Consider the following 18,970-nt stretch of genomic DNA (forward strand, 5'->3'; position numbering starts at 1 on the left):
CCTATCATGTCGAATGTTTAAATACCGATCGACACCGTCGTCATCCGTCTAACAAGCATGAGTGCATGACGCGCATGAGGAGCAGGACAGTCACCGGCCGGGAGCTCGACCTAGGGGACGGGCAGATGGCGCCGACGAGCCCAACCCTGGGGGCGCTGCCGCTGAGCTGGCAGGCCACGGCCGTGGCCTCCGCGTGTGGGAGCTTGATCCCGGGGGGTGGCGCTGCCGAGCTGGCAGGCTACAGCCATGGCCTCCGTGTGCGAGAGCTCGATCCAGGGAGCGACGCCGATGAGCCCGTGGGCCGCGACCATGGCCTCTGAACGAGGGAGCTCGACCACGAGGGGAGGGGGCGCCGGCGAGCCCGCGGGCCGCGGCCATGGCTTCCGCGCGGCTGCTCCATGCCTGGCTTGAGGGCACGAACGGGGAGAGGTGGAAGAGAAGATGGGGGTGACGTACGACAGGCGAGAAACGGATGTCGGGGGAAAAGGATAAGACCCGTGAGGGAAGAAAAAAAAGAAAAATATTGATTAGAGAATGACAAGTGGGTTTAACACTTTTTAGATGATAGGTAGGGTCCATTTACTACGCCTAACGGTGTTAAAATCGTTATCCATCCTATTCCTCGATCCCTCGTACCAAACAAAGAACCGGGACAGACTCATCCCTATCAACCAAACATAAAATAGGATCATCCCATCTAAAAAACGGAAACGGGATGATCCTGTCCCACCTTGTCTCCAAGCCAAATACACCCTTAGGGGTGTTTGGATCCTTGAGCTAAAGTTTAATCCGTGTCACATCAAATATTTGGAGACTAATTAGTAGGACTAAATATGAGTTAATTATAAAACTAATTGCACATATGGAGACTAAACGGTGAGATGAATCTATTAAGCCTAATTAATACATCATTAGCAAATGATTACTGTAGCAGCACATTTTCAAATTATGGACTAATTAGGCTTAATAGATTCATCTCGTCGTTTAGCCTCCATATGTGCGATGGATTTTATAAATAGTCTATGTTTAGTACTTCTAACTAATATATCTAAACATTGGACGTGACAGCTTAGCCCGAACCGAACAGCCCCTTGTTTTCCAGTCTTCATCTCTCCGGAGCCAGCCAGCAGCATCGACGAAGCGGCGAGCGGAACGGCGTCGGAGCCAGGTGGGCAGCCAGCCAGATAAAGTCGCAGCGCAGTCAAGCAAGGCACCGCACGTCGGTCCAAGAGCACGCACGCACGACGCTGCCGGCCGCGCCGCGCGACGCGAGATCTATCTCGGAAGCCGCGGCCACCGAGGGAAATCGAGGAGGGAGCAGCTCGCGCGCGCGCGCAGCGGTTGGCGCGTCTCAGATCCCGGCGCGGTGAGCCTCTCGCCCGGCGAGAGCAGCGTGGGCAGCGGGGTCCCGGGCGCGGGCGCGGGGCCGGCCCCGCGCGATCCGATGAGGCGGCGGCCGTTCCTGGACCAGCGGCGGCCGTCGTTCAAGCGCCGGTGGCAGCAGCGGCCGTGGTGGGTGCGCCTCGCGCTCTCCCTCCTCCTCGCCCTCGCCTGCGTTCTCCTCCTCGCCGTCCTCCTCGGCTCCCCCGACCCCGGCGCCTCGCCGTCCACCTCCACCTCCACCGCCTCCTCCGGATCCGGGACCACCTCCTCCCCTCTCCTCCGTCAGGTAACCACATCGCATTTATCGCATTCCAGGGATCCTTTCGTTATCCGAGTACTTGACTAGAGCGTGCCAATTTTAGTTAGTAGTCATTACGCCTGCTGAATCTGCTAGCTGTCTAGTGCGAGCTTAGTTTTTGTGGATCCATAATGAGTGCTAGCGAGTAGCATCTGAAAGTTTTTCAAACCTCTCGTGTGCAGAGATCTTACCTGGAGGGCATCACGGATGCGCTCAACATGACCGACGAAATGCTGAGCGCTCGCTCGTTCTCAAGGCAGATCATGGATCAGATTTATCTAGCAAAAACTTATATCGCCGCTTCAAAGGAGGCCAATAACCTGCAGTTTGCGGCGGAGCTTAGTGCCCAGGTACGGCGGGCACAGAGCATCCTCGCGCACGCTGCAGCCCACGGGGGCAAGGTGATGGAGCAGGAAGCAGAGAAGGCGATCAGGGATATGTCTGTGCTGCTCTTCCAGGCGCAGCAATTACGGTATGATAGTGGCATCACAATCATGAAGTTGAAAGGACAGATTCAGTCCCTAGAGGAGAAGTCGAAGGCTGAGGCGGAGAAGAGCACAAAATATGGGCAGATTGCTGCTGAGGAACTCCCTAAGGGGCTTTACTGCCTCGGTGTCCGGTTAACCATGGAATGGTTCAAGAGTCCCGAGCTTCAGAGGAAGTTTTCTGATCGGAGCCCAGCAGTTCAGAGAAACCTAAGGGATAACAGCCTATATCATTTTTGTGTCTTCTCAGACAACATCCTTGCTGTTTCGGTTGTTGTTAATTCTACAGCTATAAACTCAAAGCACCCTGAAAAGATTGTTTTTCACCTAGTGACTGATGAGTTAAACTATGCTCCAATGAGGGCGTGGTTTGCCATGAATGACTACAGAGGGGTCACTGTGGAGATACAAAAGGTGGAGGACTTTACCTGGCTCAATGCATCATATGTTCCTGTTCTTAAACAGCTGCAGAACGCTGCTACACAAAAGTTCTACTTCTCTGGAAGTGGTAGTCGTGGAACACCAATTAAATTCAGGAACCCAAAGTACCTATCCATGCTTAACCACTTGAGGTTTTACATTCCAGAAATATATCCTGAATTGCAGAAGGTGGTATTTCTTGATGATGATATTGTTGTTCAGAAGGACTTATCAGAACTATTTACTACCAACCTCAATGGTAATGTGATGGGTGCTGTAGAGACTTGCATGGAGACGTTCCACAGGTTTCATAAGTATCTTAACCATTCCCATCCTCTAATCCGTGCTCATTTTGACCCTGATGCTTGTGGCTGGGCATTTGGTATGAATGTGCTCGATCTTATTGAATGGAGGAACAAGAATGTGACAGGTATATATCATTATTGGCAGGAGCGCAATGCTGATCATACCCTATGGAAGCTTGGATCTTTGCCACCTGGGCTTCTTGCTTTCTATGGTTTGGTTGAAGCACTGGATCCCAAATGGCATGTCTTGGGACTTGGCTACACTACTGTGGATCCTGCTACTATCAAGGAAGGGGCAGTACTGCATTACAATGGAAATATGAAGCCATGGCTCAAAATTGGAATGGAGAAGTACAAGGGCTTTTGGGATAGCTATGTGGACTATTCACACCCTTTGATTCAGCAATGCTTCATGCGTTGATTGCTGTGTATCAACATTAGACATTTTTGTAATCTCCCTCGTAGAAATGTTCCAAGTGCATGCTACACTGCCACACGGAAACATTCTACTTAGACCAGTTGGCTTCGCTCTCAAGTTATAATCTCCGACGAAACATCGGTGGCTGTTTATGGCATCTGTAATTGATGAAGCACAACAATTACATGTACCTCCAGCCACAGGTAAACAGCACAAGAGCTAAGATTGTGTTGCAGTAGACTGCTACTTGAACCACATCCACTACTTACATTCATAACTTGCAACCACCAATGTAATTTTTTATTTTTTATTTTTTGGGTGAGACAGCACAGAATGGATATGATGTAGAATTGATTCAAAATTCTTGAGGTGTTACAAGTTTTGAGTTACATATCCATAATTATTGGATGTTAAGACAGCAAACCTTTTCCTGTTTATTTATACATCTTGATAAGTAAAGTTGGCACATCTCATTTTCAGCTCTACCTGAATTTGTTTTGTCTTTCTTGCTGCTCAATGTTGTCACATCTTGTGTGATGGACGACAGTAAAGCTTATTTGCAAGTCCGTGTCTCGTGGGAAAAGGTGCATCAGTGCTGTATTTAATATGAGTGACATTTATATGAGTGCATCCATTTAATGCAGAGAATATGGATTTATCACATGTGGCTGAACTTTATATGGACTACAATTCAGGCAAGAATTTACAGGAAATAAAGTGTAAATACAGCACATTGTCAAGTCCACAGAAGGAATCCATTTATAATATGAAATTAACTATTATTTATGCTGCCATCAGCTACAAAATGACAACTATAGCTTCATATCTGGTATTCTGTTTCTTCTCTATTTCTCTTCAGAGGTATTCAGCGTATGAATGCGGTCCGGATTTTTGTCTCTTCTGGAATGCTTTTACAAATTTGTATTTCTACTACTTCATCATTGTACTGCAACACTTTTCCAGTCCTAAGTTCATGGGTTTGCTGTGGCATCTACCTCCATTTGATGATTCCCATCATTGTTGCTGGCAGCAACCGTGGCCCTCCGCTTCCTTCTAGATCTGGACCTTCTCCTCCTATGTCTCTTGCTTGTTTCTTTTCTTTCCTCGTTATTTGTGGATGTGCTGGTGCTTACATCTGCAGGGTCGGCAGCAGGTTCCGGTGCTTGCGTTTTGTTCTGGTTGGCTTCGCTCAAGCTGTCTTCTGAGCTTGTACCCTCAGGATTTATTTCTTTCTCTGCTTCTTTAAGAACTACATTACCATCTTCATTCTCCAGCAGTTTACTGTCTCTGCTGTGGTTGCTGACCTCGCCTTGATGGTTCTCCTCCTTTCCCGTGCCATCCAAGTCTTCTTTGCTGGCTTCCTGACCATTTGCCTGTTTCTGACTCCCTTGCGGAAGCTCAGATTTATCTTGCTGACTACCCTCTGGAGTATCATCTGACTGTTCATTGGCATCACCTTTATTCTCTTGTGGCTGACCATCTTCCATGTTAGTTGTCAACTTTAAGAACTGCTCTTGTGAGGAACTATTGTCCTGTTCGTTGCTCTCTGCTGCAGTGGTCTTGTAGGAATTTTGTTCTTCTGCTGTAGCAGGTACAGAACCATTGGTGTTTTCAGATTTGTCAGATACCACAGCGTCAGAAGTTGCATTTTCATTGTTTGCACCCGCTACAATGCTCTCATCCTGCTGGCTGCTCTCTGATGCATTAGTGATACTGGAATTTTCTTCTTCTGCTGGAGCAGGCATGGAGTCACCAGAGTTTTCAGGTTTCTCAAGTGCCACTGTGTCTGAAGTTGCATTTTCGTTGTTTGCTCCCACAACATTGCTCTCATCCTGGTGGTCACTCTCTGATGCAGTAGTGTTGTTGGAGCTATCTTCTGTTGTAGCAGGTATGGAATCACTAGAATTTTCAGATTTATCAGGCTCGGCTTCTTTTTGCTGCAAAAGTTCTTTTATACTTGTTGTCTGATCAGGGTTTGAAGCAGCTGTATTCTCTTTCATTTGGTTGATATGGCTCTCTTTCTCCACAAGAGCTGCTTCTAGTTCTTTCTGGGTGTTGGTAAGATATGTGGTGGTAGTTTCTGAATCCATGAGCTTGTTTTTCAATTCTGCCCTTTCAATGCTTAGGACAGATGTTTTGGCTTCCAGTTCGTCCACTTTCCTTCTCATCTCTTTATTAATTTCCTTTTCTTTCTGTCAAAAAGGAGATAGCATTATTTAGCTGATGAGAATTCTTGAATGGTAGGCTGGATAAATAACTCATAGAAGTACAGAACACACTATCAGAAAACGCCGGTAGAAGGCTCTAAATGTGCTACAGCCATGGCAGACCTTCATCTCAGTATTATTATTTTCAGAGTAAGAGGGTGTTCAATTGAACATATCGATGTATTTGGCTACTTGCGTTTTGAAAGTAAATTGTGATGTGAAGCCTCCAGCTAAAGTATGTCTGCAAAATGGTATCAATATGGAAAGTCTTCTCAGGGGCTGAAGTATATGGACTAACTTATGAAGAGGCACGGTTCTAGATTGGACAGTATCCTCATGGTTTGGGTTTGCAAAGATTTTGCGAGTGCAATACTGTAGTTTTTGTTGTATTCATACTTCTACAGATCCTGTTTAAATTTTTTTCTTCTCCCGTGAAAATTGCAATGTTCCCATTGCAACTCCTGCAGAATTTGTGTCTACATACACCCTAAATTGGTAGTATTATGGCTCGGCCATGACAATACCTAATGCAGATAGAATTATACTTTGCATGAGATTGTACTATTTCTAGTATTTTACCTACTAGGCTACTGCACCCTCCGTCCCAAATTATACGTTGTTTGGACTTTTCTAGATTCCCTCCGTCCCAAATTATACGTTGTTTGGACTTTTCTAGATTCATAAGTGTTTGTATGCATCTATATTTAGATACATACAAACACCCATGAACATAGAAAAGCCATAACAACCTATAATTTAAAACGGAAGGAGTAGTCAATAAAATGCCCTAATTGAAGCAGTATATGCAATTCACTCTATACAAGCTACAGTGAGATCTTGACTTTGAACTATTATGCACCAATGTGTTTTAATCTGTTTGATGATGAAACATTATTAAGGTAAAGGGGGATTGATGATGTGGTATTCAGCTAACTCATGTTTAACTCAGCTTAGCTACAGATAAAATCAACTATGTACACTAATGGAAATATGTAATGCAGAGATCCGAAGGGGGCCCTGAAGTTATGTGAATACTTGTAGTTTAGGACCCTTGTTCTTTTTTTATCAAGACAAGACGTCTCCGTAATCTAAGGCCCAAATATTCATCTACGATGCGCTGATATTTTTACTTTGAGGACAAAATATTGGGGACCGGGATCGGGGGTGCAGTAGCTACTAGCCTACTACCACTGCAAGTTGGAACTACGCCGTTCAGAATTTCAAATGGATACTCTGAGCATCAATATTTTGTTACAGCTTCTAAATCAGTGAATGAAAGTAATTACGCAACTGATTGCTTAAGAGTACGTAATAGTTGATAGTCCAGGTTATAAAAGCAGGGCGTTCAGAATCTACTGCCGGAGTTAGTCAGCAAATGCAAACACAATGAAGCAGGCAACCGGCAGCCATCTATCAGAAAGATGATTGTGATGCATGCAAACTTTTTTATTCTGAACAGGATGTTTGCAAACTCATACAGCCATATCCATACCTCGAGGAGGACTTGGAAGGACATGAGCTGCTGGTCGTGTTCCTGGATGAGGACGGAGAGGACGCGGCGCTCCCTCATCTTGTGCAGGATGCCGACGCTCACCGCGGCGGCGCCGATCGCCAGCAGCACGAGCAGCAGGTAGGGGGGCAACTTCTTGTTGTTGCTGCTGTTCCCCATTGTGTGGCCTCTTGATCTGTGCTTGCTCGGCTCCATCTCCTCTCTGCAGTCACCCTCCTCTTATTGGCACCCTTGCAGGATCTTGTGCTGTTTACTGCAGGATGGGACAACTGCCATGGCAGCAGTGTGAAGAAACCGGAGCTTCCTTTTTCAGTTGCTTCGGTTCTGGAAAGAGAAGTGAACTTGCTTAGGAATGGAGGAACGAGACACTAGGAGGCTCCCAGTTTGAGGGCTAGTGTAGTGTACATTGTGTATGCTTCACTTGCTCCAAGGTGAGGCACATGCTTCATTTCACTCTAGCTAGTTGATTTGTTTTAGGCTTAGAGAGGTATAAAGGCTCTCTCTCCTTGACTTTTGCTGGTTATCGTGAGACGTAGGCAATGTTAATCAACTACGATGCTTGCATTTGCTTCTGATCTCACATTAAAGGTACCTTTGAATCTTTGATCACAAGTTTATTCTCAGAGACAAGCCACAGCTCTGTCATACAGCAATCCGCATTCTATGGTGCCATGCAGCTTTCTCAGAATCATAACTCATAAGCAAACAAGCGCTATGTGCTCTGCGTTACCCGTAGAAGATACTCTTGAAAGTTTCATAGTGATATTTCTCCAAGGAATTGAAGCGATTCAGGACCAAAGATGTGAAAGTTTTGCTCACTAACAGGGGTACTTCATGATTCACGGCCGAAGATGTTCTAGGGAAACGGCATCTTCATCGAAAATTTTCAAAAAAAACAGAGAGAGAGAGAAAGAAATCAGCACTAGTTGCACTCTGCAACTAACTGTTCATGTGTGATCCCCAACGCTGATTTCTTCCTCCTCTCGTTTCCGCTGCCGCCATCGCCAGTTCCCCCAACTATGGCGTCCTCCCCCCTCCTCCTCCCGCGCGCAATTCGTTCCGATCACATACCAAACTTCCACTGGTTCCCGATTCTGATCCGGTCTCTGCTCTCTACTTAAACGTCGTCGCAGGGTAGGGTAGGAAGCTGAAGTTAGGAGATCGATCCATGGGCACCAAGAATTTCTTGGACGCGTCCCTGCGTCCGCCTGCTCTCGACCACCAGCCCCACGACGAGGCCGGCGCTCCCGGCAGCTGGGCCATGCTCGACGTGCGGGCGTACATCGCCGACCGCCGCAACGCCACCACCGCGCATGGCCGGATGAACAACGGCGGCGAGATCCAGGTCACCTTCTGCGTCGCGCCCCCGCCGGCCGTCTCCTACTTCTGCGTCTGGTGCCCGGAACCGGCTCATCTCGCCGGAATAGGCACGGAGCCCCGGATCATAGCCGCGGAGGCCGACCTCGCCGTCCTACGCGTCGGGTTCGGCTCCTTGTTCGACTGCGTCGACCCGCAGTGCCAGGACATCTTCGTCTACCACGCCGGCGGCGGGGAGAAGGGCCCGTCGCTGCGCCTGGTGACGAACGACGACGACCCCTACTGCTTGTACTTCAACACAGGCATCCTACGCCATCGCGACGACACCAACCCGGACGACGACGACCACTACTACATTGTCGCCATGGATTATTCAAAGCTGCCATGGCAGTTCAACCAGCTTCGACTCCAAGACTGATACTTGGAGCTCCAAGCGCGTTCCAGTACAAGGCAGAGAGCACTAACACAGCCAGTTTCGCCATGGTCCGAAGAGAGTGATCATGCTCGGAGAAGGGGGGTTGATGGGCTTCGTCGATCCCTGGCGAGGTATCCTCGTCTGCAGCGTGCTCGACTGCGAGGATGAACTGCATTACATCCCGTTCCCACGGTCACTGAAGGACAACAAGAAGCTCCTTGTCAATCCAGTGATTGCTCGGGACATAGCGGTTGTCCAAGGTCGCATCAAGGTCGTCGACTGTTTCTACTGCTATGCCTCCGGTGCCTGGAAGGCTTCCGTATGGAGCAGGGCGGCTACTAGTTTGGAGAAGAATAACTGGGACAGGGACTACGTGTTTGAGATACGTGATGGCTTAGTTGACACCAACACGTTGCATTTTGAGTTGCTTCCTAAGCTTCAGGCTGAAGATGGTAACTCACCTCAACAGACGTTGGAGGCACTCCACATCGCTCACCCAACACTCAGCTTGAACGATGATCACAACGTCTATCTCATGGCCAAGGTCGACACATGCAACAAGAGGGCACGGGTGCTTGCTGTCGACTTGAAGAACAAGAGGCTGCAAGATGTGGGCGTGTTCCATGCAGAGAGATACCTAGATATTACCTTGTCCTACATTCACAGTAGGATCTCCAAATATTTCAAGACCACGCCAAGCAACTCTAATGCTTTAGCAGCGCATGGCTATGTATGATTGCATTTACAGTTAGTCGCTTGGCCTGCTTTGAAAATAAGGTTTATGAAGTTTGCAGGTTAATGAATAGACACGATAGGAGTACACAATAAGTAGTATCTCCAAGTATTTTTTTTAAAATACTAGCTAATTACTACTCTTAGCAGGATGCATGTATCTGTCTCTGATTGCATTTACAAATACTTCGTTGCCCTACATTCTGTAGAAAGGAAAGTGAAGAGTATGATCTCCTAGTATTTTGGTACATATTTGTTTCATGGCCAATCTTAAGAGGGGGAAAAAAGGCTAATTGCATATTTGCCCCTATTTCGACCTAACTCAATCTGCCATTAAAAAAATCAAGTTGCAAAACTTTGCCACTAAACCTTCGAAAGAGTCTATTCTATCTGCCACTACTTCCCCTCCGATCTGTCAACATGGTTTCAACAATTAAGCCATGAATCCCACTTGAAACAGATCTGTTGATAACCTGAAGATGTACAGATAGTGGAAATTACAGCAGAACTGAAGGTAAGTTTAAAGTAACAAATAATGAAGATTACCAGGTAATCAGTTCAACCAATATCGAGTTCCCAGTAATCAAAGTATAGTTAGGAAAAGGGCCTGTCCATTCCAGAAACGTGGACCGCACAGTTATATGACCTTCAGAACTTCAGTGAGGACAAGTGCCCACTGTGTCCAATGTGTTCCTCCCTGCACCAGTACGTTTCTAGGGTGACAACCAATGCAATATATGAGGAAAGGTTTTATTTGGTGTCTTAGAGCTGAGATTCTCAACACCAGATTAAGTACTCACTGGAACCACTTGCACACAACAGAGCAAAGATATTAAACACGACGCAAGGGCCCTGAGTAAAAATTGCATCAGGATCTTAGCTTACCTGGCAGAAGACAGCATATGGATCTCTCAAGGGTCCATCACATGATAGTTCACTTGTGCTTCCATCTATGAATGTCCCGTCGGCAAAAATGACCTGATTTCAGTGGGTTAATCATTTTAGTTGTTTAGTTTAACAGTGTTTGGAACACGAGTGTATTTCATCAGAAAGTAAATTTACAAAATAAACCGTATGTACATTGTAAACAAATAATCGCATGGAAGGTAAGAGCGATGCAATGATGGAAGGTATACAAGGTTACAAACAAACCTCTGAAGCATAACCAGGAGTTTCCCCAGCAGTTGGTTTAACAAAAGATCCTACTGGGCAAGTTTGCTGTACCACTTCACAGAATGCTATGAGTCTGTCCCTGTTGCCAAGCTCCACTGCCTGCGATTTTTTTTTCAAGTTTTCATTATTATGCATTGACCTTAAAATTCTTGAACACGCTATCTATGAAATGTTGTAAAGAGGGTTGGCCTTCTGTTTAACCTGCACAATATCATGGCGAGGAACCCTTGGAAGCGGTTGAACTCTGTAGCCTTTGGCTGACATGACTTCCGCAATTAGCAAACCTCCCTATGGATCATACTATATCATCAATTGCGTACATAGTTGCATCACAGATGTGAGAATGAAGAACCTACTTTTATTGCTTCTCCAACCATTTGTGGAGCAAGAAACAAGCCTTGAAACAGTGAACGCATAACATGGCCAGGTGTTGACCCAAATTCCACCCCAAGGCCAGGTGCAGATAGGCGAGCTGCAGCTGCTTCAACCAAATGTTTCTTCCCAGCAACATAACCACCACAAGGCGCAATAGTTCCACCCGGATTCTTTATTAAACTACCAGCAATCAAGTCTGCTCCCTGCCATGAAAACACACAATGAGATAGAGGTAGAGCTAGCCTTCATGAGATGGTGATAATCATGGACTTACCACCATTGCAGGTTCGGATGTCTCAACGAATTCACCATAGCAATTGTCAACCATCACCATGCAGTTTGGATTTTGCATCTGCAATGAGATCCAAAAGATGAAAACTGTCGGCACACACAAAAGCTAGCATAGATGCAGAAGGTTGCTAGGCCCTAGACAGAACGTGATCTTGCCTTGATCAAACTTATAGCTCTCTGAATATCTGCTACGCTTAAGCTCTTGCGCCATGAGTACCCACAAGATCTCTGTATGAAGGCACATCCAGTTTCTGGTCTGATGGCACAAGCAAGGGCTTCCCAATCAAGGCCACCATCTGCTGCGAGCTACAACTGAAGCCTCATCAGTAACCCATCCTCAGCACGAGGCAACACAGTCTACCATCTAGATGTATTCTACTCATCCATCCCAAATTGTAAGTCATTCCAAGAATCTTGGAGAGTCAAAGTATCTCAAGTTTGACCAAATTTATATGATAATATAATAACATTTATGATGTCATCTAAGTATCATTAGATTTTTCATCAATTATATTTTCATAGTATACCTATTTGATGTCATAAATCTTTATAATTTTCTCTATAATTTTGGTCAAACTTGAGATGCTTTGACTCTCCAAGATTCTTAGAATGACTTGCAATTTGGGATGGAGGGAGTAACTTCTAAGAGAGAAATCAACGCACCGGAGCTTCTCGGTACGCCACTCCAAAGTCCTTGAGTGATCCTACGTTGGCCGACCCCCTTATCCCAATCACCTCCTCTAAGGTGTCGTACGGAGGCCCAGCAACCGCCAGGAGCTGCAGGAATTCAGCATTCATCAGTCTGAAATGTCGAGCAGAAGCAGAGCCAAGACTTGTTCATTCAGTTCATCCTGTCCTTTACCTCATGCCCAGGCCTCAGAAGCGCAAACAGTGCACAGGCAATGGCGTGCGTGCCGGAGAAGAACTGGCATCGATGGAGGAATTGGTACATCGGAGAGGAGCTCGGTCAGACTGAGGTGAGCAACGAATGGAGCGAAACGAGACTGTCGTGTGCCAAGGTGGAACCTGGGGGCGCACAATGGCGGCCTCGGCGCCAACGATTTCGGCGAAGACGGCGTCCAGCGCCTCCCGGCCGCCGCCGTCGTCGTGGCCGTACCCCGTCGACCCGCCGAAATGCTGAAACAAACGCACACGCGTGACTCCAGGTTCGGAGGCCAAGCAGAGCGGTAGAGGAATGGGTGAAACGAGGGGGGTTACGTGCGGCGCGACGCGAGCGCGGCGAAAGGCGGCCGCGACGCGGGAAGAGTTGAGGGCGAGGGCGCGGTCGACGGCGCGGAACTCCGCCTGCAGCGACTCCGCCGCGCGGGACACGTCCGGGTGGAACGCCGCGTCAGACGCCGCGACCACGACCGTGGGGGCGTACGCGCGACACCAGCCGACGCGCGGGGCGGGAGCGGGAGCGTCGCGAGGCCGCGCCCACGCGAGGGGGCTCGAGCAGAAACAGGCGGTGGCCGCCATCGCCGCGGCCGCAGCAAGCTAGTGAACGAACCAACCGCCCGGCGCCGGCGGGCGGGGTTGTTGGCTCGGGCGGATTATCCTTTCGGTCGCTTGCTGATGGGCCGCCTGAAATGGGCCCTCACGTGCGGATCAGGCTGGGCCTGGCTAACCGTCTGCTCAGGCCCATTTTGACCAACAGCTTAGGCCTGGCCCAGTACTCGTTTGCGTGGGCGTGCACGTTTTGCAAGGCCACACCCACTGAAATGGCAACGCTTGCAGCATCAGGCACCTGTCCTTGTTGCTTATCGCGGGATGCCAAGCCAAAGCAGTGGCAGCACCGCAGCAGCATTAGAGAGAGATGGAGAGATCAAGAAGAAGATGACGCAACCAGCCATGCCGAAACAGGAGTCACGGTCACCACCGGCCAGTCAGCAACTGGGGAACCAATGGAGCTAAGCAAAGCAACATAAGCATGGTGAGGAACGGCCTGAACTGAACTGAAGAAGAAGCACACGCGATGCTTGCACGCAAGTCCATCGCCTTACCTTCCACTTCCGCCGGCTATATTACTCGATCTCCGCATTAGCTCATACATCTGAAGTTACTTCGAGTAACACCATCGATCGAGTACATTCTACAATGGCCTCCGGCGGCAAGGGCCTGCTGGCTGGTTCGTTCCTGCGAGCGGCGGCGCTGGGTCTGGTGGTTCTGGCGTCGGCGGCGCCGGTGGCTCGGTCGTGGAGCAAGGAGGGGCACATGATGACATGCCAGATCGCGCAGGTAAATCAGGCCCGTTTCGTTCCCTCCCGTCCATTTCTCGCCAACGACCAAGCGTCGTGACCGAGGCAGCCCGGGTTTTGCAGGGTCTGCTGGAGCCTGACGCGGCGCACGCCGTGAGGAACCTGCTGCCGGAGGACGTGGGCGGCGACCTGTCGGCGCTGTGCGTGTGGCCGGACCAGGTCAGGCACTGGTACAAGTACAGGTGGACCGGCCCGCTCCACTTCATCGACACCCCTGACAAGGCCTGCACCTTCGACTACTCGAGTAAGTTCTTCCAATTTCCAAGCAGTTCGCATGCAGTTGAAGGGCCGTCGTGTCGTGTCTCTCTGGTGATGAAATGCAATGCAATGGTGATGGATCGGTGAGCAGGGGACTGCCACGGCCCCGATGGCGCCAAGGACATGTGCGTCGCCGGCGCCATCGCCAACTTCACGTCCCAGCTCCTGCACTACAAGCACGGCAGCGCCGATCGCAAGTGTAAGCAGAGCAAGGTGCCGATCTCAACCAATGGTTCTGTATTTCTACGTGTTCTGATAACCATTTTCTGGTTGCAATGCAGACAACTTGACCGAAGCACTCCTGTTTCTGTCGCACTTCATGGGAGATGTTCATCAGGTAGTCTGGCCTGCTGCTTTTTCTTTCTTTCTTTCTTTCTTTCTTTCTTTCCTTCCATTCATCACGTGGCTAATTTCCTGTGTGGTTGCAGCCGATGCATGTGGGGTTCACGAGCGACCAAGGCGGTAACTCCATAGACCTGCGGTGGTTCAGGCACAAATCCAACCTCCATCATGTACGTAATGAGCAGCCCACGATCCTTGCACACGATTCCAACTTTGTGATGACTGGTGAAATTTTTCTGGGTCGTTTTCAGGTGTGGGACAGGGAGATCATACAGACTGCTCTCGCTGAGTTCTACGACAAGGACATGGGCACCTTCCGGAAGCAACTTGAGCACAACCTCACCAAGGTAAGTGGAGACGATCCAGTGTTAACTAAGGAACAACTCTTGGTTCCAAGCAAAGAAACACAACTATACCTCACATTTGCAAACTCCGTTCTTCAGGGCACCTGGTCTGACGATGTATCATCATGGGGAGACTGCGAGGACCTCTTGTCGTGCCCAACCAAGTTCGTGTTATCTGAAATCTCACTCTGGAAGTATAGAAACGAAACGGACCATTTTTTCACTACATGTGGATAACCATCGACGTGCTTCTTGATGCGACAGGTACGCGACGGAGAGCATAAACTTGGCGTGCAAGTGGGCCTACAGCGGCGTCCATGGAGGGGAAACCCTATCCAGTAAGTTTGGGCAAAAGATGACTGTGCATCTCGACGATCTGAATGCAAACAGCTGCTGATGAAACGGGGCTTTCACTCTCGCAGACGACTACTTCGATTCGAGGCTCCCGATCGTGTCGCGGCGGATCGCGCAGGGGGGAGTGCGGCTGGCCATGTTCCTCAACCGGATCTTCAGCCAGCACAACCGTGACGTTGCAGCGCCATCCTGACCAATTACAACCTGATGAAGCCACACGCCCACACTTGTAACCTGACATCGTCTCTGTTGCATCTATCCATGCTAATCCCGTAATTCGCGTGTTACATGACTCATGATGGAAGACTAGCTTGAGCATGTACTCCATACGAACAACAAATTTTAACGACAAGTATATCCATTGACACTTGTGCACGTCTATGGACAGTAACCTTGAGCAGGCTGCACTGCATTGTGTGTACAGACTACAAGACGAAAGAACGCATGTAGGAGTAGGCGCTAGCTGTTGGATCGGCCACTGATCACGGCGCCGATTACGGCGATTGCTAATCTAATCTAGGAACCAAGAGCCAGCGGCCAGCGCATTGAATTTTTCGGATCGATCTGCCGTGTTCCATCACCTTCCAATTCCGTTGGCACGAACAGGAACATCTAATCCACTACTCCCATCTCTATGCCATGCGACGCGAGACGTTTGGTCTCTCGACAAGGAAGTAACATAACAAGAGAGAAGCGCCACGCCATCTATCTCAGTCGACTACACGGTCACGTCCCGACTCCTGAGCTGCAGTCTGACGCGCGCGGTGCGTGACGATCGTCTCCCGCCCCGAGCGCCCGGGTCACGCGGCGGCAGCCGCCCAGCCGCGGTTCGCGGCCACCGATAGGCCAGGCGATCGCCGGTCGGCCGGCCAGCCGAGAGATCACCAGAGGCTAGGTACACCGTAGTACTCCTACAAACTTCTCACGAATTCTCGGGTGCCCGCGCAAGGCCGTGGCCGATCCATCCGCCGGCGACGGTGCAGATACTTACGGATCAGTGCATGCCGCTCGCCGTTCTTGCTGCCGATAATCTCGCCGCGGCGTCACCGTGTCCACTCAATTTGATCGATCGTCGCGTTTCCGGGAGGGGCGCGCGGGACGGCGGGTTGATGGCGGCGGCGATCAAGGTGATCGGATCCAAACCATCGGAATGTTTCCAATTCCAAGACCCTAATACCTGGTATTTTCCTGCCCTGTCGTCTCCCTTTCCTTATTTCTTCTTCTGATGCGCTTGTGTTCCTGGTTCGAGATGGATGTACAGCTGAAAACAGATCGATCAGCTGAATTGTTCCCGTATTTGTTCGTCATATATGGACTTCGATCTTAATTACATCTGTAGGGCATGGGCTACACCAATCTGATGAAATCTCATTGTTTAAGATTGAAGATCCTGATGAATTTATTCAAATAATTAACCCATCCAAGCTTCCACATAATAATTGAGAGTCATGTAGTAACAGCCTAACAGGTGTAGCATTTGTGTCTTTTCTGGTCAGGTTCAAATGAGATCCTTACCTTTTAGAAAATCTGAGTGACGCCTCTGACAACATGGAATGGATGGACAGATGAACACTGCAGAAATCTTTAATACTTTCCCTACACTTTGACACTAGAAATCCTGCTGTTGCTGATAACCACAATGGCCCTCTTGCAGGATTTGCAATACTGAGCTTGAAAGTGATGTGGTAGTTGAAGTAGGAGAGATATCCTTCCATCTCCACAAGGTACATGTACATTTCTCCCATCCCTCTCTTTTCTAGCACACTGTGCTAGTCATTTTTCAGTGTTATAAAAAATGCTTGCTCAAATATGGCCAAACCTTGCCACATTGTGCTCCATGGCCTGAATTGCAGATTTGCAGATGATATGTTATGCTACATTCAAATGTCAGACATTTTCTGCATACTGAAAACGTGTAAACACCGTTTTTTTCGTCTTGTTCAGTCTCCATTGATCAGCCGTAGCGGCACGCTGCAAAAGCTGATAAACGAGTCCACCGGCAATGACGAAGACGACAGGAAACCATGCACGGTCCGGCTGGACGACTTTCCCGGCGGCCCTGAAGCCTTCCAGCTGGCCGCCATGTTCTGCTACGACGTCAGGATGGAGCTGAACGCGGGGAACGTCGTGCCGGTGCGATGTGCAGCCGAGCACCTAGCCATGACCGAGGACTACGGCGAGGGGAACCTCGTGGAGCAGGCCGAGACCTTCTTCTCCCAAGTGCTGGGCACCTGGAACGACGCCGTGCGCGCGCTGCACGCGTGCGACGCCGTGCTCCCTGACGCCGAGGACCTCCTCATCGTGCCACGGTGCATCGACTCGCTGGCGAGCAAGGCCTGCGCCGACCCGACGCTCTATGGGTGGCCCATGCTGGAGTACTACACGGCGAAGAGCCTCGAGGAGACGGTGATCTGGAACGGCACCAGCGCCACCGCGAAGCCGCGGTCGCTGGGCGTGGACTGGTGGTACAAGCAGGCGTCGTCGTTCAGGCTGCCGGTGTACAAGAGGCTCATTGCGGCGGTGCAGTCCAAGGGCATGAGCCCCGAGAACGTCGCCGGCTCACTGGTGCACTACGCGAGGCGCCACCTCTCCGGGCTCAAGCGGCATGGGGATAACAGCGACGGCAGCAGCCGCGGCGGTGCGTCGGGGACGACGGCCGTGCTCTCCGACGGTGACCAGAGGACCATCCTCGAGGAGGTCGTCGCACTGCTCCCGACCGAGAAGGGTGTCACCCCGACGCGGTTCCTGCTTGGTTTGCTCCGCACCGCCACAGTCCTGCACGCCAGCGGGGCATGCCGGGACGCGCTGGAGAGGAGGGCCGGCAACCAGCTGGAGGAGGCCGCGTTGGAGGACCTGCTGATACCCAACACCGGCTACTCTGCGGAGACGCTCTACGATGTGGACAGCTTGCAGCGGATGCTGGAGCAGTTCATGATGACGAGCACGTCCGCGTTCGCCGCGTCGCCGGAGATCACGGACGAGGGGCAGCTGGTCGACGCCCCCTCGGCCGAGCTCGTGCCGGTCAGCACGGTGGCCAAGCTCATCGACGGGTACCTCGCGGAGGTCGGCACTGACACCAACCTCAAGCTCTCCAAGTTCCAGACCATCGCCGCGCTCGTCCCGGACTACGCCCGGGCAATCGACGACGGCCTCTACCGCGCCATTGACATCTATCTCAAGGTAAAACCAGCAGTTCATCATCACTGTTCTTGACCCACACCTGAGTCTTGAATCGATTGAGCCATGTGACCTTACACATCTGTGTCCGTGGCGCGCATGCAGGCTCACCCGTGGCTGACGGACTCGGAGCGGGAGCAGCTGTGCCGGCTGATGAACTGCCAGAAACTGTCGCTGGAGGCGTGCACGCACGCGGCGCAGAACGAGCGGCTGCCGCTGCGCGTCGTGGTGCAGGTGCTCTTCTTCGAGCAGCTGCGGCTGCGCACGACGGTGTCCGGGTGGTTCTTCGTGTCAGACAACGCCGACCAGGGCTCCAGCTCCGACACCTGCGTGCTGCCGCGGAGGGCCGACGACGATCTGGCCTTCGCGGCAGGGTCGGAGGAGACGACGGACGAGGGCGGCTCGGCGGCGACCCGGCCCGGAGAGCTGTCGCCGGCGATGAGCGTGGTGGAGATCCGGCAGAGGGTGTCGGAGCTGGAGGAGGAGTGCTCGAGCATGCGGCAGGAGATCCACAAGCTCGAGAAGCCCAAGAGCGCGCTGAGCCGGCTGTTCCGGAAGCTCGGACTCGGCAGGAGTTCGCCGTCGCGGGAGCGGGACCGGCAGCAGCACCAGGAGCCGCTGCCGCTTCCGGGAGCCGGCGACAAGAGGCGCAAGTCCTTCGGCGGGTGTTAACATGGGAATCGGGAACGTTTAGACGTGAGTTTTCTTCGGTGATGTAGTGGTTCCGTTTGATGATTGATCTTGAGATGTAGGTCGAAAGCGCGTTTGATTCATTCTTTACAATTTCTTTTGCTGGAACATTAGTGTCTTTTGGAATGTAACTTTCTTTTCGTGCAACGCTTGTAACATTCTTAAGATTTTCCCCCAACGGCTTCACAGTGTTCCTACCCCAAATCTAACCTCACTTA

At 50.4% G+C, this 18,970-nt stretch overlaps 5 protein-coding genes across 9 annotated transcripts; 3 read left to right on the plus strand and 2 right to left on the minus strand.

Annotated features, from left to right (window-relative positions):
* Window positions 1-1,127: 1,127 nt before the first annotated feature.
* On the plus strand, window positions 1,128-3,794 carry LOC101777932 (probable galacturonosyltransferase 10). Its single transcript, XM_004976908.3, has 2 exons — window positions 1,128-1,669; window positions 1,864-3,794. Exons 1-2 carry the CDS (start codon window positions 1,445-1,447, stop codon window positions 3,310-3,312), a joined length of 1,674 nt encoding a protein of 557 aa, XP_004976965.1. The 5' UTR covers window positions 1,128-1,444; the 3' UTR covers window positions 3,313-3,794.
* Window positions 3,795-3,948: 154 nt separating this feature from the next.
* LOC101778329 (uncharacterized protein DDB_G0290685-like) lies at window positions 3,949-7,271 on the minus strand. The gene is made up of 2 exons (XM_004976909.2): window positions 7,009-7,271; window positions 3,949-5,501 (listed from the first exon to the last, which is right to left on the minus strand). Exons 1-2 carry the CDS (start codon window positions 7,219-7,221, stop codon window positions 4,281-4,283), a joined length of 1,434 nt encoding a protein of 477 aa, XP_004976966.1. The 5' UTR covers window positions 7,222-7,271; the 3' UTR covers window positions 3,949-4,280.
* A 2,319-nt stretch (window positions 7,272-9,590) lies between these two features.
* On the minus strand, window positions 9,591-12,848 carry LOC101779149 (uncharacterized protein YnbB). 5 transcript variants are annotated; one of them, XR_215581.4, is made up of 12 exons: window positions 12,548-12,848; window positions 12,356-12,466; window positions 12,192-12,254; window positions 11,993-12,106; window positions 11,486-11,635; window positions 11,313-11,390; window positions 11,020-11,241; window positions 10,865-10,951; window positions 10,643-10,762; window positions 10,376-10,468; window positions 10,037-10,187; window positions 9,591-9,963 (listed from the first exon to the last, which is right to left on the minus strand). XR_215581.4 is itself a non-coding variant. In XM_004976911.3 (11 exons), exons 1-11 carry the CDS (start codon window positions 12,806-12,808, stop codon window positions 10,128-10,130), a joined length of 1,359 nt encoding a protein of 452 aa, XP_004976968.1. In that variant the 5' UTR covers window positions 12,809-12,848; the 3' UTR covers window positions 9,649-10,127. The 5 variants fall into 5 exon arrangements, 3 of the variants coding, with proteins under 3 accessions (XP_004976968.1, XP_012703381.1, XP_022683823.1); XR_002678441.1 differs by having other exon boundaries at window positions 10,037-10,203; XM_004976911.3 differs by having other exon boundaries at window positions 9,649-10,187.
* A 526-nt stretch (window positions 12,849-13,374) lies between these two features.
* On the plus strand, window positions 13,375-15,260 carry LOC101778732 (endonuclease 1). The gene is made up of 9 exons (XM_004976910.3): window positions 13,375-13,567; window positions 13,651-13,831; window positions 13,937-14,044; window positions 14,127-14,182; window positions 14,274-14,357; window positions 14,439-14,534; window positions 14,631-14,695; window positions 14,796-14,869; window positions 14,954-15,260. The coding sequence occupies exons 1-9, from the start codon at window positions 13,427-13,429 to the stop codon at window positions 15,076-15,078; spliced, it is 930 nt and encodes a 309-aa protein (XP_004976967.1). The 5' UTR covers window positions 13,375-13,426; the 3' UTR covers window positions 15,079-15,260.
* Window positions 15,261-15,981: 721 nt separating this feature from the next.
* On the plus strand, window positions 15,982-18,930 carry LOC101756440 (BTB/POZ domain-containing protein At5g03250). The gene is made up of 4 exons (XM_004978210.2): window positions 15,982-16,065; window positions 16,540-16,609; window positions 16,830-18,065; window positions 18,168-18,930. The coding sequence occupies exons 1-4, from the start codon at window positions 15,995-15,997 to the stop codon at window positions 18,732-18,734; spliced, it is 1,944 nt and encodes a 647-aa protein (XP_004978267.1). The 5' UTR covers window positions 15,982-15,994; the 3' UTR covers window positions 18,735-18,930.
* The last annotated feature ends 40 nt before the right edge of the window (window positions 18,931-18,970 follow it).

Source organism: Setaria italica, chromosome VII (assembly GCF_000263155.2).
Source record: "Setaria italica strain Yugu1 chromosome VII, Setaria_italica_v2.0, whole genome shotgun sequence".
NCBI lineage: Eukaryota > Viridiplantae > Streptophyta > Magnoliopsida > Poales > Poaceae > Setaria > Setaria italica.

Coding starts and splice junctions, on each gene's coding strand:
- LOC101779149 (XM_004976911.3), bottom strand. CDS start 12,808: ATGGCGGCCACCGCCTGTTTCTGCTCGAGCCCCCTCGCGTGGGCGCGG. Junction 11,242..11,312: donor CATCCGAACCTGCAATGGTG/GTAAGTCCATGA, acceptor TTTTCATGGCAG/GGAGCAGACTTGATTGCTGG. Junction 10,469..10,642: donor CTCCTGGTTATGCTTCAGAG/GTTTGTTTGTAA, acceptor CACTGAAATCAG/GTCATTTTTGCCGACGGGAC.
- LOC101777932 (XM_004976908.3), top strand. CDS start 1,445: ATGAGGCGGCGGCCGTTCCTGGACCAGCGGCGGCCGTCGTTCAAGCGC. Junction 1,670..1,863: donor CCTCCCCTCTCCTCCGTCAG/GTAACCACATCG, acceptor TCTCGTGTGCAG/AGATCTTACCTGGAGGGCAT.
- LOC101756440 (XM_004978210.2), top strand. CDS start 15,995: ATGGCGGCGGCGATCAAGGTGATCGGATCCAAACCATCGGAATGTTTC. Junction 16,066..16,539: donor TTCCAAGACCCTAATACCTG/GTATTTTCCTGC, acceptor GCCCTCTTGCAG/GATTTGCAATACTGAGCTTG. Junction 18,066..18,167: donor CCATTGACATCTATCTCAAG/GTAAAACCAGCA, acceptor GCGCGCATGCAG/GCTCACCCGTGGCTGACGGA.
- LOC101778732 (XM_004976910.3), top strand. CDS start 13,427: ATGGCCTCCGGCGGCAAGGGCCTGCTGGCTGGTTCGTTCCTGCGAGCG. Junction 14,696..14,795: donor CTCTTGTCGTGCCCAACCAA/GTTCGTGTTATC, acceptor TTGATGCGACAG/GTACGCGACGGAGAGCATAA. Junction 14,870..14,953: donor TGGAGGGGAAACCCTATCCA/GTAAGTTTGGGC, acceptor TCACTCTCGCAG/ACGACTACTTCGATTCGAGG.
- LOC101778329 (XM_004976909.2), bottom strand. CDS start 7,221: ATGGAGCCGAGCAAGCACAGATCAAGAGGCCACACAATGGGGAACAGC. Junction 5,502..7,008: donor CCTTCCAAGTCCTCCTCGAG/GTATGGATATGG, acceptor CCTTTTTGACAG/AAAGAAAAGGAAATTAATAA.